This window comes from Bos javanicus, chromosome 7, assembly GCF_032452875.1.
Source record: "Bos javanicus breed banteng chromosome 7, ARS-OSU_banteng_1.0, whole genome shotgun sequence".
Lineage (NCBI taxonomy): Eukaryota > Metazoa > Chordata > Mammalia > Artiodactyla > Bovidae > Bos > Bos javanicus.
The window spans coordinates 39,923,770-39,936,388 of NC_083874.1; the positions used below are offsets into that span (position 1 = coordinate 39,923,770).

Consider the following 12,619-nt stretch of genomic DNA (forward strand, 5'->3'; position numbering starts at 1 on the left):
AAAAGGTCAGTTTTCATTCCAATCTGAAAAAAAGGCAATGCCAAATAATGTCCAAACTACTGCACAATTGCACTCATCTCACACACTAGCAAACTAATTCTCAAATTTCTCCAAGCCAGGCTTCAATAGTACGTGAACTGTGAACTTTCAGATGTTCAACCTGGATTTAGAAAAGGCAGAGAAACCAGAGATCAGATTGCCAACACCCATTGGATCATCAGAAAAGCAAGAGAATTGCAGAAAAACATCCACTTCTGCTTTATTGACTATGCCAAAGCCTTTGACTATGTGGATCACAACAAACTGTGCAAAATTCTTAAAGAGATGAGAATACTAGACCACCTGACCTGCCTCCTGAGAAATCTGTATGCAGATCAAGAAGCAATAGTTAAAAATGTACATGGATCAACAGACTGGTTCCAAATTAGGAAAGGAGTATGTCAAGGCTGTATATTGTCACCCTGCTTATTTAATGTTTATGAAGAGTACGTCATGTGAAATGCTGGGCTGGATGAAGCACAAGCTGGAATCAAGATTGCTGGGAGAAATATCAATAACCTCAGATATGCAGATGACACCACCTTTATGGCAGAAAGCGAAGAACTAAAGAGCCTCTTCATAAAAGTGAAAGAGGAGAGTGAAAAAGTTGGCTTAAAACTCAGCATTCAGAAGACTAAGATCATGACATCTGGTCTCATCACTTCATGGCAAATAGACGGGGAAAGAATGGAAACAGTAACAGACTTTATTTTTGGGGGCTCCAAAATCACTGCAGATGGTGACTGCAGCCATGAAATTTAAAGACACTTGCTCCCTGGAAGGAAATCTGTGACCAACCTAGACAGCATATTAAAAAGCAGAGACATTACTTTACCACAAAAGCCCATCTAGTCAAAGCTATGGTTTTTCCAGTAGTCATGTATGGATGTGAAAGTTGGACTGTGAAGAAAGCTGAGCACCAAAGAATTGATGCTTCTGAACTGTGGTGTTGGAGAAGACTCTTGAGAGTCCCTTGGACTGCAAGGAGATCCAACCAGTCCATCCTAAAGGAAATCAGTCCTGAATATTCATTGGAAGGACTGATGCTGAAGCTGAAACTCCAATACTTTGGCCACCTGATGTGAAGAGCTGACTCAGTAGAAAAGACCCTGATGATGGGAAAGATTGAAGGAAGAGGAGGAGAAGGTGATGACAGATGATGAGATGGTTGGATGGCATCACCAATGTGATGGACATGAGTTTGAGTAGGCTCCAGGAGTTGGTAATGAACAGGGAAGCCTGGCGTGCTGCAGTCTGTGGGGTTGCAAAGAGTCGGACACGACTGAGTGACGGAACTGAACTGAACTCTGCGGTAGGAACAGAAGGGAGGCCAGTGAAACGTCAGCAGAGGGAATTCCATGGAGAGCAGAATGAAAGGTTTGGGTAGTGGAGGGGCCTAGCCATATGAAAGTCTTGCTTCATTCTTCAAGCATTTTGTCTTTTATTCTTAGGGAGATGTCTTCACCCCAGTGCTATAGACACCAGTGGCAAATAGACAGAATCGGGGCAAGGAAGGAATGGGAAGGCAAGTCAAGTTAGAGGCTTCCATTTCCACTGTAGGGGAGCAGTGACGATGATGTGTCCAGGTGGGACAGGCAGGAGTGAGAAATGGTCTGGCATGGGCATATTTTGGAAGAAGAGCCAGGAGTTTCTGATGTTGGGATGTGTGTGAAAGGAGGAGAGGAGTTAAGGATACACTGTGTGTTTTTCCTAGGCAACTGAACAGATCTTCCATGAACTGATCTGGGAAGAGTGTTTCTCCAGGGGAGACCAAGGGCTCAGGTTGACCACTTTAGGCAGGATGAACCCATTGGATTTTGAAGAAAGATGTCGAGTTCACAGTCAATATGAGAATCAGAGTTCAAGGGAGTCCTCCAGGATAGAGAGATAAATGTCATTAATCAACTATATAGTATTGTATTGGGGGCAGGAAGAAGAGGTGTTTGGTGGTGCATCTTGTTGAAGGTACATGTAGCTAAGTGTCTCTGCTCTCTGTGGGTAGAGCTGAGCATCCTCAGCACAGGACTTCAGCTATAAAGTCTGGGTGGGAGCTGTGGGGCGGGGGGCGAGGCGGGTTGGGGAGGGGGCATGACTTTTCAGTTTGTTGGTTAAGCTTGATATAGCCAACACCAACTAAAGGCTGTTGAAACAGCAATTTGTTCCTGTAGAATCCTCCCCCACCCCACAAAACATGCTCAAGAGTAGTCAATCAAATAATTTCTTTGCTTTTCTTCTGCTTTTAAAAAATATCTATTTATTTGGCTGTGTTGGGTTTTAGTTGCTGCACACAGAATCTCCCTTGCAGCATGTGGGATTTTGCAGCACGGGCTTCCCTCTAGCTGTGGCACATGGGTGCACAGGCTTCGGAGCACAGACTCAGTAGTTGTGGCATGTGGGCTTTCTAGTTGCGGTGCATGGGCTCCGGTGTGCATGGTTCTGCAGTTGTGGAATGCAGATTTGCCCCATGTCAGTGGGATCTTAGATCCCCAACTAGGGATCAAACTTGTGTCCCCTGAATTGGAAGGCAGATATTTAACCACTATGCCACCAGGGAATTCCCTCTTCTGTTTTTTCTCTATAAAATTCTTTTTACTGATTCCTATCGATGGAGCACTCCTAACTACTTCTGGTTTGGCACTGCCCTATTGAAATTGATTTTTTGCTCAAATAAACTCTTAAAAATTTTAGTATGCCACAGTTTATCTTTTAGAAAAATATGTGAATATATTATAACTTATAGTTAAGTTCCTGGATGCTATTGTTGGCAAGGGCATGTCTTCTTGGGCATGAGTCACACATGCTTCCTCCTCTATGGACACAGCTTAGCAACCTGCTTCCCTGGTCATGGATCTGAGCAGGTCCATCTTAGTTTAGGAAATCATACTGGGTCTTTGCACAAAGAGCACATCCCATGACGTCTTCTTGGTTTGTCTTTATAATGAGGTAAGGTAGATGGATATACCCTTCATAAATGTCTCCTAAAGGTGACTATCGTGCATTTGCAGAAAGCATACTTGTCATTTGTAAATATCTGAATGTATGAATTATGTTATCATTCACTGTTCCTCAGAGAAAGGTATCCAGTAGTGAACACCTAGTACATTCAGATCATTCATTGCATACTCTGAATACAGTGGTAACACAAGGGGGGAAAGTAGAGGGCAGCTGTAAAAAGCAAGCATGCATGCTAAGTTGCTTCAGTCGTGTTCAACTATTTGTGACCCCATGGACTGTAGCCAGTGGCTCCTCTGTCCATGGGATTATTCAGGCAAGAATACTGGTGTGGGTTGCTATTTCCTCCTCCAAGAGATCTTCCCGACCCGGGGATCGAACCTGCGTCTTCTGTCCTACATTGACAGGTGGGTTCTTTACCACTAGCACCACCTGGGAGCCCAAAAAGCAAGCATCTCCATTAAAGGGAAATCAACAGCACCTGGAGAGTGATTCAATCTGAAGCCCTTTGGGCATCCAGCATGGGTTATTTTGCGCTTGAGTAACTGGGATGGTAGGTGTCATTTTAAAGAAATATGAAAAAAAAGACAAGATATTACCTTTCTGGGGTATGTACATAAAAATTAATGCTTAGTTGTTTTCTGTTTCTTGTTTGTCAGCAAGAACTGTAATTTTGCATAAATTCTGTAGGGAATTGAAAGTTTGGCTCTAAGGCTAGGTCTGGGTCTTGGGAAGGGTATGAGAGCCAGTGAAGATTTTGTTGTCATTTGGTAAGACAGGCAGGCAGATGAATTCTCTGGTTTCTCTACCTCAGCCTCATGATCATCATTGCCCTCTGCCCAGGTCTTTACCTGAGTTTCACAGGCTGAGAACTGTAATTTAATTTTCATCTAGGTATAGGGAATTCTGGGCTTCCAAGGTGGTTCAGTAGAAAAGAATTCATCTGCTAATGCTGGAGACTTGGCTTCCATCCCTGGGTTGGGAAGATCCCCTGGAGAAGGAAATGGCTACCCATTCCAGTATTCTTGGCTGGGAAATCCCATGGACAAAGGAGCCTTGTGGGCTACAATCCATGGAGTCACAAGAGTAGGACACGACTTAGTTACTAAACAACAATCACCATAGGGAATTCTATTTATGTTTATACTAACCAACTCATAAGACAGGAACTTAACTATGTTATCATATATTGCTAAATTGCACCTATTTTGCTAAAAGTTTCTCTGGTGGCTCAGATCATAAAGAATCTGCCTGCAACGTGGGAGATGTGGGTTTGATCCCTGGGTCAGGAAGATCCCCTGGAGAAGGGAATGTCTACCCACTCCAGTATTCTTGCCTGAAGAATTCCATGGATAGAAGGGGCTGGAAGGCTACAGACTGTGAGGTCATAAAGAGTCAGACAATTTATTTGAGCAAAAGTCAATTCAAATCAGGCAATGCCAAAGCAGAAGTGGTGCGGCATGCTCTGTGGACAGGAACCAGCAGAAAGACTTATAGTGTAAAAGCAGAAGAAAAGCAAAGAAATATAATTGGCTGTACTTAAACATTTGGCTTATTGGAAAAGCCTAGTTACTGTTTGTGTTTGGTTGTCCTTAGGTATTGATTTCTTAACCTCAAAATATTTAGAAGCTTAGATTTTTGTTTGCTTCATAGACTACTAAGGCTACTCAGTCTAATGGCCTCCCTGCCTTATTAGTTTAATAATGATGAGAGCTATATTTGACAGGAAACTAGTACTGCTTTTGAGCAAAAAAATCTTCAAATTTTAAAAGTCCATATTATGGATCAGAAGGCTATAGAATGAGCCAAGAATTAGAGAAAAAGGGAATTGGAAGCTCATAACTAAGAATTTCTTCAAGACAAGGTAACTTGCCCTTCTAAGAATATTTTTGCACAAGAACAGTGTGATGTGATATAAACTTTCCAGAACTTATATTATAAAGGCCCATTCTTAAGTCTTGGTTCCACATTTTCTAACCTTGCAACTTCTGGCAATCCAGCCAACTCTTCAGAATCTCAATTTTCTCATCTATAAAAGAGGGTCTATCTAAAAACACCACTTTACCTTCATTGCAGGATCACTGTGAGAGCAAATGAAACATGAATGTGAGCACTGCGGGGTGCAACAGGTGAATTTATTTTTATGGATTGTGTATTGCCTGACAGTAGAACCAGGCAGAGAGACCTCTTCTCATCTGATGAGAGATAGACAAACTTAACATCCTTGATTCTTTATTCTCTAGGCAAATTACAAATCACCATATTTCTTAATGATAAGATCACTTGTTAAAATTAATGAGCCCAGTCTATTTATATCAACAGTCAAAGTTTGAGGTGGAATGTGAATGGTTATGATACACAACCTCTAAGATGGTCTCAATGATATTCAGACCCTGTGTGTCGCTCTCCCAGTAACTGGGGGCTGGATTTAATGACTCACTAATAATGAACAGAATTCAGCAGAGCTCATGGGATGTCACTTCCAATATTTGGTTATAAAACTATGGCTTCTCTCTAGGGTGCTTGTGCTCTCACTCTCTCTTGCACCACTCACCCTGGAAGAAGTCAACTGCCATGCTGTGAAGCAGCCCTGTGAAAAGGGAGCAAGGCCTGACACAGCCACGTGAGTGACCTTGGAGTAGAACCTCCTCCACACATGTCTTGAGAAGACTGCAGCCTGGCTGACCGTTTCAGGGTAAGCTCATGTGAAATCTTTTATGTCAGCGACAACTAAGTTGCACCCTCATTTCTGGCCCACAGAAACTGTGAAACTATCATTGTTTTCCCTGTATTATTTCAAGTTGTAAATTTGGAGTTATTTGCTTCATGGCACTATACAGTTAATACAAATTTAAAGAGAAAATTCTGTACTGCTTTGCTACTGGTAGAGCCATGAAAATGCCTGCCTTGAATGTACAGCCCTGGATGGACAAAGCAACAGGTGATATTTGAAGGTGACTGATAACCTAGAGGGGTGGGATGGGTGGGCAGTGGGAAGGAGGTTCAAGAGGGAGGGAAAAATATATATATGTATAGCTGGTTCATGCTGATGTTATCCTCCAGTTAAAAATAAATATATTTTTTAAAAAGAAGGTGGCTGATGAGAGAGAACAGGGTGAAATCTAAAAGCTGGAAATGACTTTGAAAACGAAGACAAGGTTATCCTGGTGAGAACATAAGGACAGCAAATTTGTGGTCAGAATATTATAATGCTTTTCATTCAGTTGCTTATAATCATTTATTTTATTTTCCTTGGGTTCAGATATTGTCATTATCATCAAGGCAGTGTCAATATTGTGAAGTTAAAAAATAAAATAAATGAAAAAAAAAACAAACAAAGAGGCAGCGGGGAAAATAAATAAATATGCACAATTTTTATTTCTTGATTTCAAATTTGTCAGTGTAAAATCAGGCCATGTCTCTGGTTCCCTTCCATATAACATATTTAGAAAAAAAAATCCTGTCCAAAATCAAGAGAAATCCAGTTTTCTTTGATGTGCTCCAAATAAATTAATTAGAAACTTCATCAGACTGTGAGTAAATGGTTCAATCCATGTGGAAGACATTAATTATAAAGATTTTACAAGAAAGCTCTTGGATTTCTACTTAGGATAACTGAGGGTATTAGTTTGAATTTTTATCAGCCAAGTTTTATTGAGTCCCTGATCCTGGGGTTATTTTAAAAATCTCACTGCAACTGAAGACCACACAGTTTTTTTTTTTTTTTTAATTGAAATATAGTTGCTGTACAATATTATATAAATTACAGATATACAATATAATTTACAATTTTTAAAGATTATTTCCATTTGTAGTTATTATAAAATATTGGCTATATTTTCATGTTGCACAATATATCCTTGTAGTTTATTTTACACCTATAGTTTGTACTTCTCACTTTCCTACCCCTATATTGCCCCTCCTACCCTCTCTTTCCCCACCAGTAACCACTAGTTTATTCTCTATATCTAAGACCTCATTGTTCTTTTGAGGTTTGGGCACCAATCATTTATTTTCCCCATTGGTCTTATGACTTTTCTGCCAATAAAGATATGTCAGTCAATTCAATAATTTTTGTCCATGTTCTCAGGTGACCAGGAGCATCAGCTGAGCCATGGAGATATGGTTGAATCAATCATCTTCAGATGACTTTGTCCTCTTGGGCATCTTTTCCCACAGTCCCACTGACCTTGTTCTTTTCTCAGCAGTCATGATGGTCTTCATAGTGGCCCTCTGTGGGAATGTCCTCCTCATCTTCCTCATCTTCATGGATCCTCAACTTCATACACCCATGTACTTCTTCCTTAGTCAGCTCTCCTTCATGGATCTCATGTTGGTTTGTACCAATGTGCCCAAGATGGCAGCCAACTTCCTGTCTGGCAGGAAGTCCATCTCCTTTGTGGGTTGTGGCATGCAAATTGGCCTTTTTGTCTGTCTTGTGGGTTCTGAAGGGCTCTTGCTAGGACTCATGGCTTATGATCGGTATGTGGCCATTAGCCACCCACTTCACTATCCCATCCTCATGAGTCAAAGGGTCTGTCTCCAAATTGTTGGGAGCTCTTGGGTCTTTGGGATAACAGATGGCTTGATCCAGATGGTGGTGGTAATGACATTTCCATACTGTGGCTTGAGGGAGGTGGACCACTTCTTTTGTGAGATGTTATCCTTGTTAAAGCTGGCCTGTATAGACACATCCATTTTTGAGAATGTGATATTTGCTTGCTGTGTCTTCATGCTGTTTCTTCCTTTCTCCATCATTGTGGCCTCCTATGCTCGTATCCTGAGAACTGTGCTCCACATGCATTCTGCTCAGGCTGTCAGAAAGGCTCTTGCCACATGTTCCTCCCACCTGACAGCTGTGTTCCTCTTCTATGGGGCAGCCATGTTCATCTACCTGAGACCTAAGCGCTACTGGGCCCCAAGCCATGACAAGGTGGTCTCTGTCTTCTACACAGTCCTTACTCCTATGCTGAACCCCCTCATTTATAGCTTAAGAAATCGGGAGGTGATGGGAGCCCTGAGAAAAGGGCTGGACCATTGCAGGATTGTCAACCAGCACTGAAGAGTTAGGGTATTTTGTGCCTGACTCTGCCACTCCCGGCTTTGTGATGTTACATACATTTTCTATCTGAGTCTTGGTTTTCTCATTAATAATGAGGCTCATGACCCTGAAGTTTTATGGAGGTGTCTTTTAAACTCCAAAGTAATACTTTCTATCTCTGGTAAAACACCAGCTTCCCTCCTCTCAATCTTTTTGGATTCATTTTTTTTTTTTTGGAGAATACATTGAAATGAAGTGCAGAACTTTGTAAGCTCAAGTACTGTGTATAAGTAGGCTCTAGGATTGCTATCACTTAGTATTTAAAACTGGATTTACTTCTACAGTCAGAGAATGCCTCAAGCTGCACTCCTTAACTGTTTATTTTTTAATTTATTGAAGCATAGTTGATTTACAAAGTTGTGTCAATTTCTGCTGTACAGCCAAGTGATTCAATTATACATGTGTACATATATATATGTTCTTTTTCATTTCAGTTTATTACAGCATATTGAATATAGTTCCCTGTGCCATACAGTAGGATCTTGTTGTTAATCCACTCTATATAATAGTTTGCATCTGCTAATTCCAAACTCCTAATCCATGTCTCCCTCTCCTCCAAGGCAACCACAAGTCTGTTATATATATATATATATATATATATATATATATATATATATACATATATATGTCTGTTATATATATGGACATGAGTTTGAGCAAGCTCTGGGAGTTGGTGTTGGGCAGGAAGGCCTGGTGTACTGTAGTCCATGGGATCACAAAGAGTCAGACCCAACTGAGAGACTGAAATGAACTGGATATATATATAAAACAAGAACTCCTTAACTCTTACTGGTAATCTCTACCACTGATTTATAGCCTACGATGTACCAGGCACATATATTCTTTATGAGTATATGTAGATATCCATTTTTTTCCTATTAATATATTGTCTCACGCTAGTGTCTTTGATGAAATGCTTCTAGATGACCAAATAAAGCTAATAAAATCTCACTCTTCACCCTGTGTAACTGAGAACTTTATAAAGATTTCTTAAAGTCATATTCTTCAAGAATAAAGTGAGATTCATGAGGAAAGTGGTAAATATTGGTTCATTTGTATATTCACAGTGCATGACACATAGAAAAGTCATCTTTAAGTGTTGTATATATAAAATCCTCCAATAAAATTGCCACTTTTTGTTTTAGTTTATAACATAGCTAAGTTGATGATACTATTTCTCCTTTGGGGGAGTAAGAAGAAATAAATCAGAGAATTAGATCTACTATTTGTAAACTTGTTTTTAAATGTTTTTAATTGAACTATTGGTATAACTTGTATCCACCTAGCTAAACTCTATACCAGTTCTTGTACACATTTGCAATAAAATTATCTTTACCTGGAACAAAATGCTTTTGTTGTATGCACAGAGGAAAAAGAGGACAGAACTGGGTTCTGGAAGTTGTACCAAACCACAGGGAGGTATTTGCTGTTTTCTGTTTCCAGGCTTGGAGAGAATGGGAGGCAGTAGCACTAATAGTAACTACAAGTCTGAGAACCTGCCAGGGAGAAATGACTTGATTGTCTACTCAGTTTAATATCACTACAAACATTTCATAGTGAACAACATTACATCCCTTTCGCAGGCAGGAAACTGGGGCTTAGACTGGTGAACTCCCTTGCTCTTATTCCCCAGTTTTCTTCTCCATGTCCCCCTAGGAGACTGTTTGCTGGAGCAGCTGAGAACAGAGAACTTTGCAAAGAGGTTTCCTTCCCTTGGAGTTCAATTTGCAGACTGGAGACAAAGATATGGCACAGGAGGGGTCTCCAGGGATTTGTGAAAACAGAAGCAACTTTCCTTAGTCCCATTAAAGAGGAGAGCAATGAGTGGCAGCAAGGAGTGGCACAGAATAAAATTTCTCAGCCAAAAGCTAGACCTGACCCAACCATTGGTCTCTTTCTCAGTTGAGACCACTCCACTGACTCCCAGTGACAGGTCTCTCCCCTCTTGGTCCAGCCCTCTCCCAACACTTCTTCTCTGATGGATGAATGTTTTCTCTGTGTTATAACTTCTGTTTCTGGAAAACATTTTCTTTTTAACATTTATTGATTGATTGATATTATATATATCATGATTCATATATATATACACACACATATTCTTTTTTCAGCTTCTTTCCCTCATCAGTTAGTACAAAATATTGAGTATAGCTTCATTTGCTATACAGTAGATCTTGCTGTTTATCTATTTTATAAACAGTAGGGTGAATATATTACTCTCAGAATTCTAATTTATCCCTCCCCCAGTCTTCCCCTTTGGTAACAATAAATTTGTTTTTTTATGTCTGTGAGTCTGTGTCTGTTTTATAAATAAGTTCACTTGTATCATTTTTTAGATTCCACATATGAGTGATATGGTATTTGTCTTTGTCTGACTTAGTTCACTTTAGTATGATAATCTCTCGGTCCAACCATGTTGCTGCAAATGACATTATTTCATTCTTTTTTATGGCTGAGTAGTATTCCATTGTGAATATGTACCATATTTATGTCCACTCATCTGGATAAATTGCAAACTCAAACAAAAAGGGTAAATTTTTGCTCACTATTTTTCTGATAGCTATCAGCAAGTGGTCAAAAAATAAAAACATATTCTCAAGCATTGCAGCTACTAAAAAGAATAATTGACCAGTAATGGCACCCCACTCCAGTACTCTTGCCTGGAAAATCCTATGGACGGAGGAGCCTGGTAGCCTGCAGTCCATGGGATCGCTAAGAGTCTGACAGGACTGATGGACTTCACTTTCACTTTTCACTTTCATGCACTGGAGATGGAAATGGCAACCCACTCCAGTGTTCTTGCCTGGAGAATCACAGGGACGGGGAGCCTGGTGGGCTGCCGTCTATGTGGTCACACAGAGTCGGACACGACTGAAGTGACTTAGCAGCAGCAGCAGCATATACAACACAGAGACAGAACCAAACTTCAGCTCAGTTCAGTCACTCAGTCATGTCCGACTCCATGGACAGCAGCACGCTAGCCTTCCCTGTCCATCACTAACTCCTGGAGCTTGCTCAAACACATTTCCACCGAGTCAGTGATGCCATCCAACCATCTCATCCTCTGTCATCCTCTTCTCCTCCTGCCTTCAATCTTTCCAAGCATCAGGGTCTTTTCCAGTGAGTCAGTTCTTCACATCAGGCGGCCAAAGTATTGGAGTTTCAGCTTCAGCATCAGGGTTCCAATGAATATTCAGGACTGATTTCCCTTAGGATTGACTGGTTTAATCTCCTTGCAGTCCAAGGGACTCAAGAGTCTTCTCCAACACCACAGTTCAAAAGCATCAATTCTTTAGCACTCAGCTTTCTTTATAGTCTAACTTGCAGTACATACATGACTACTAGGAAAACCATAGCTTTGACTAGATGGACCTTTGATGGCAAAGTAATGTCTCTGCTTTTTAATATGCTATCTAGGTTGATCATAGCTTTTCTTCTAAGAAGTAAGTGTCTTTTAATTTCATGGCTGCAGTCACCATCTGCAGTGATTTTGGAGCCCCAAAAAATAAAGTCTCTCACTTGGCTAAGTACAAAAACAAAGACACAAACATAAACACTGAGCACCAAAAAAGAAAAATGGAAATTCAGCATATTACATCATCTTTGATTTAAACAGCCCATGACACTGATGTATATTCTTCAACAGATTGCCCCACCAGCAGGATTTCTTCTCCAACCCCAGAAAACAAAAGAAAAAGAGATCCATAAGTCTCAGAATGAAAAGGGTTGGAGAATGAGTGAAGTGTAATTCTTTTCCTCTTTTCTATGGTTGATCCCTAAGCTCCCAATCAGGCAGGGGCCATGTGAAAATTTTGGATTGGCTAGGAGATCTAAACTGTGACCTGTGTCAGGCTGAATCATAGCTTACCTGAAAGCTAGTCTTTATTAATTAAATGGGATGAGACTTAACCTAAAGCTGCCCAGACAGCTGTGGTATCAGTCTTATCTCCATAAAACATAGAGAAAGATCTTCTAGGAGTGAATGTAGTCCCAGCTAAACATAAAGCTGTTTCTTGGCTATAGGCAATCAAGTTTCACCTGATCACTCTGTAGGTTAAATAGTAACCTAACAGAGTTCCCAGGGCTTCCCAGGCGGCACTAGTGGTGAAGAACCTGCCTACCAATGCAGGAGAACTAAAAGATACAGGTTTGATCCCCAGGTCAGGAAGATTCCCTGAAGGAAGAAATGGCAACCCACTCTAGTATTCTTGCCTGGAGAATCCCCCTGGACAGAGGAGCCTGGCGGGCTACAGTCCGCAGGGTCACAAAGAGTTGGACATGACTAAAGCAACTGAGCCTGCATGCATAACAGATTTCACATGGTAGAATAGAATAATTGCCAATTACATAGACAACCTCAGATATGCAGAGGATATCACTCTAATGGCAGAAAGTGAAGAGGAACCAAAGAGCCTCTTGATGGAGGTGAAAAGCTGGCTTAAAACTCAACATGCAAAAAACTAAGATCATGTCATCCTGAACTTCATAGCAGATAGATGGGGGAAAAGTGAAAACAGTGACAGATTTTAT

General features: G+C 40.7%; 1 protein-coding gene and 1 long non-coding RNA gene across 2 annotated transcripts; both read left to right on the forward strand.

Moving 5' to 3' along the window:
• Window positions 1-4,114: 4,114 nt before the first annotated feature.
• LOC133251133 (uncharacterized) lies at window positions 4,115-6,613 on the forward strand. The gene is made up of 3 exons (XR_009737528.1): window positions 4,115-4,855; window positions 5,068-5,120; window positions 5,510-6,613. It is a non-coding gene; the product is annotated as an uncharacterized LOC133251133 (long non-coding RNA).
• A 29-nt stretch (window positions 6,614-6,642) lies between these two features.
• LOC133251122 (olfactory receptor 2V2) lies at window positions 6,643-8,426 on the forward strand. The gene has a single exon (XM_061423190.1). It carries the CDS (start codon window positions 7,106-7,108, stop codon window positions 8,051-8,053), a length of 948 nt encoding a protein of 315 aa, XP_061279174.1. The 5' UTR covers window positions 6,643-7,105; the 3' UTR covers window positions 8,054-8,426.
• Window positions 8,427-12,619: the final 4,193 nt, after the last annotated feature.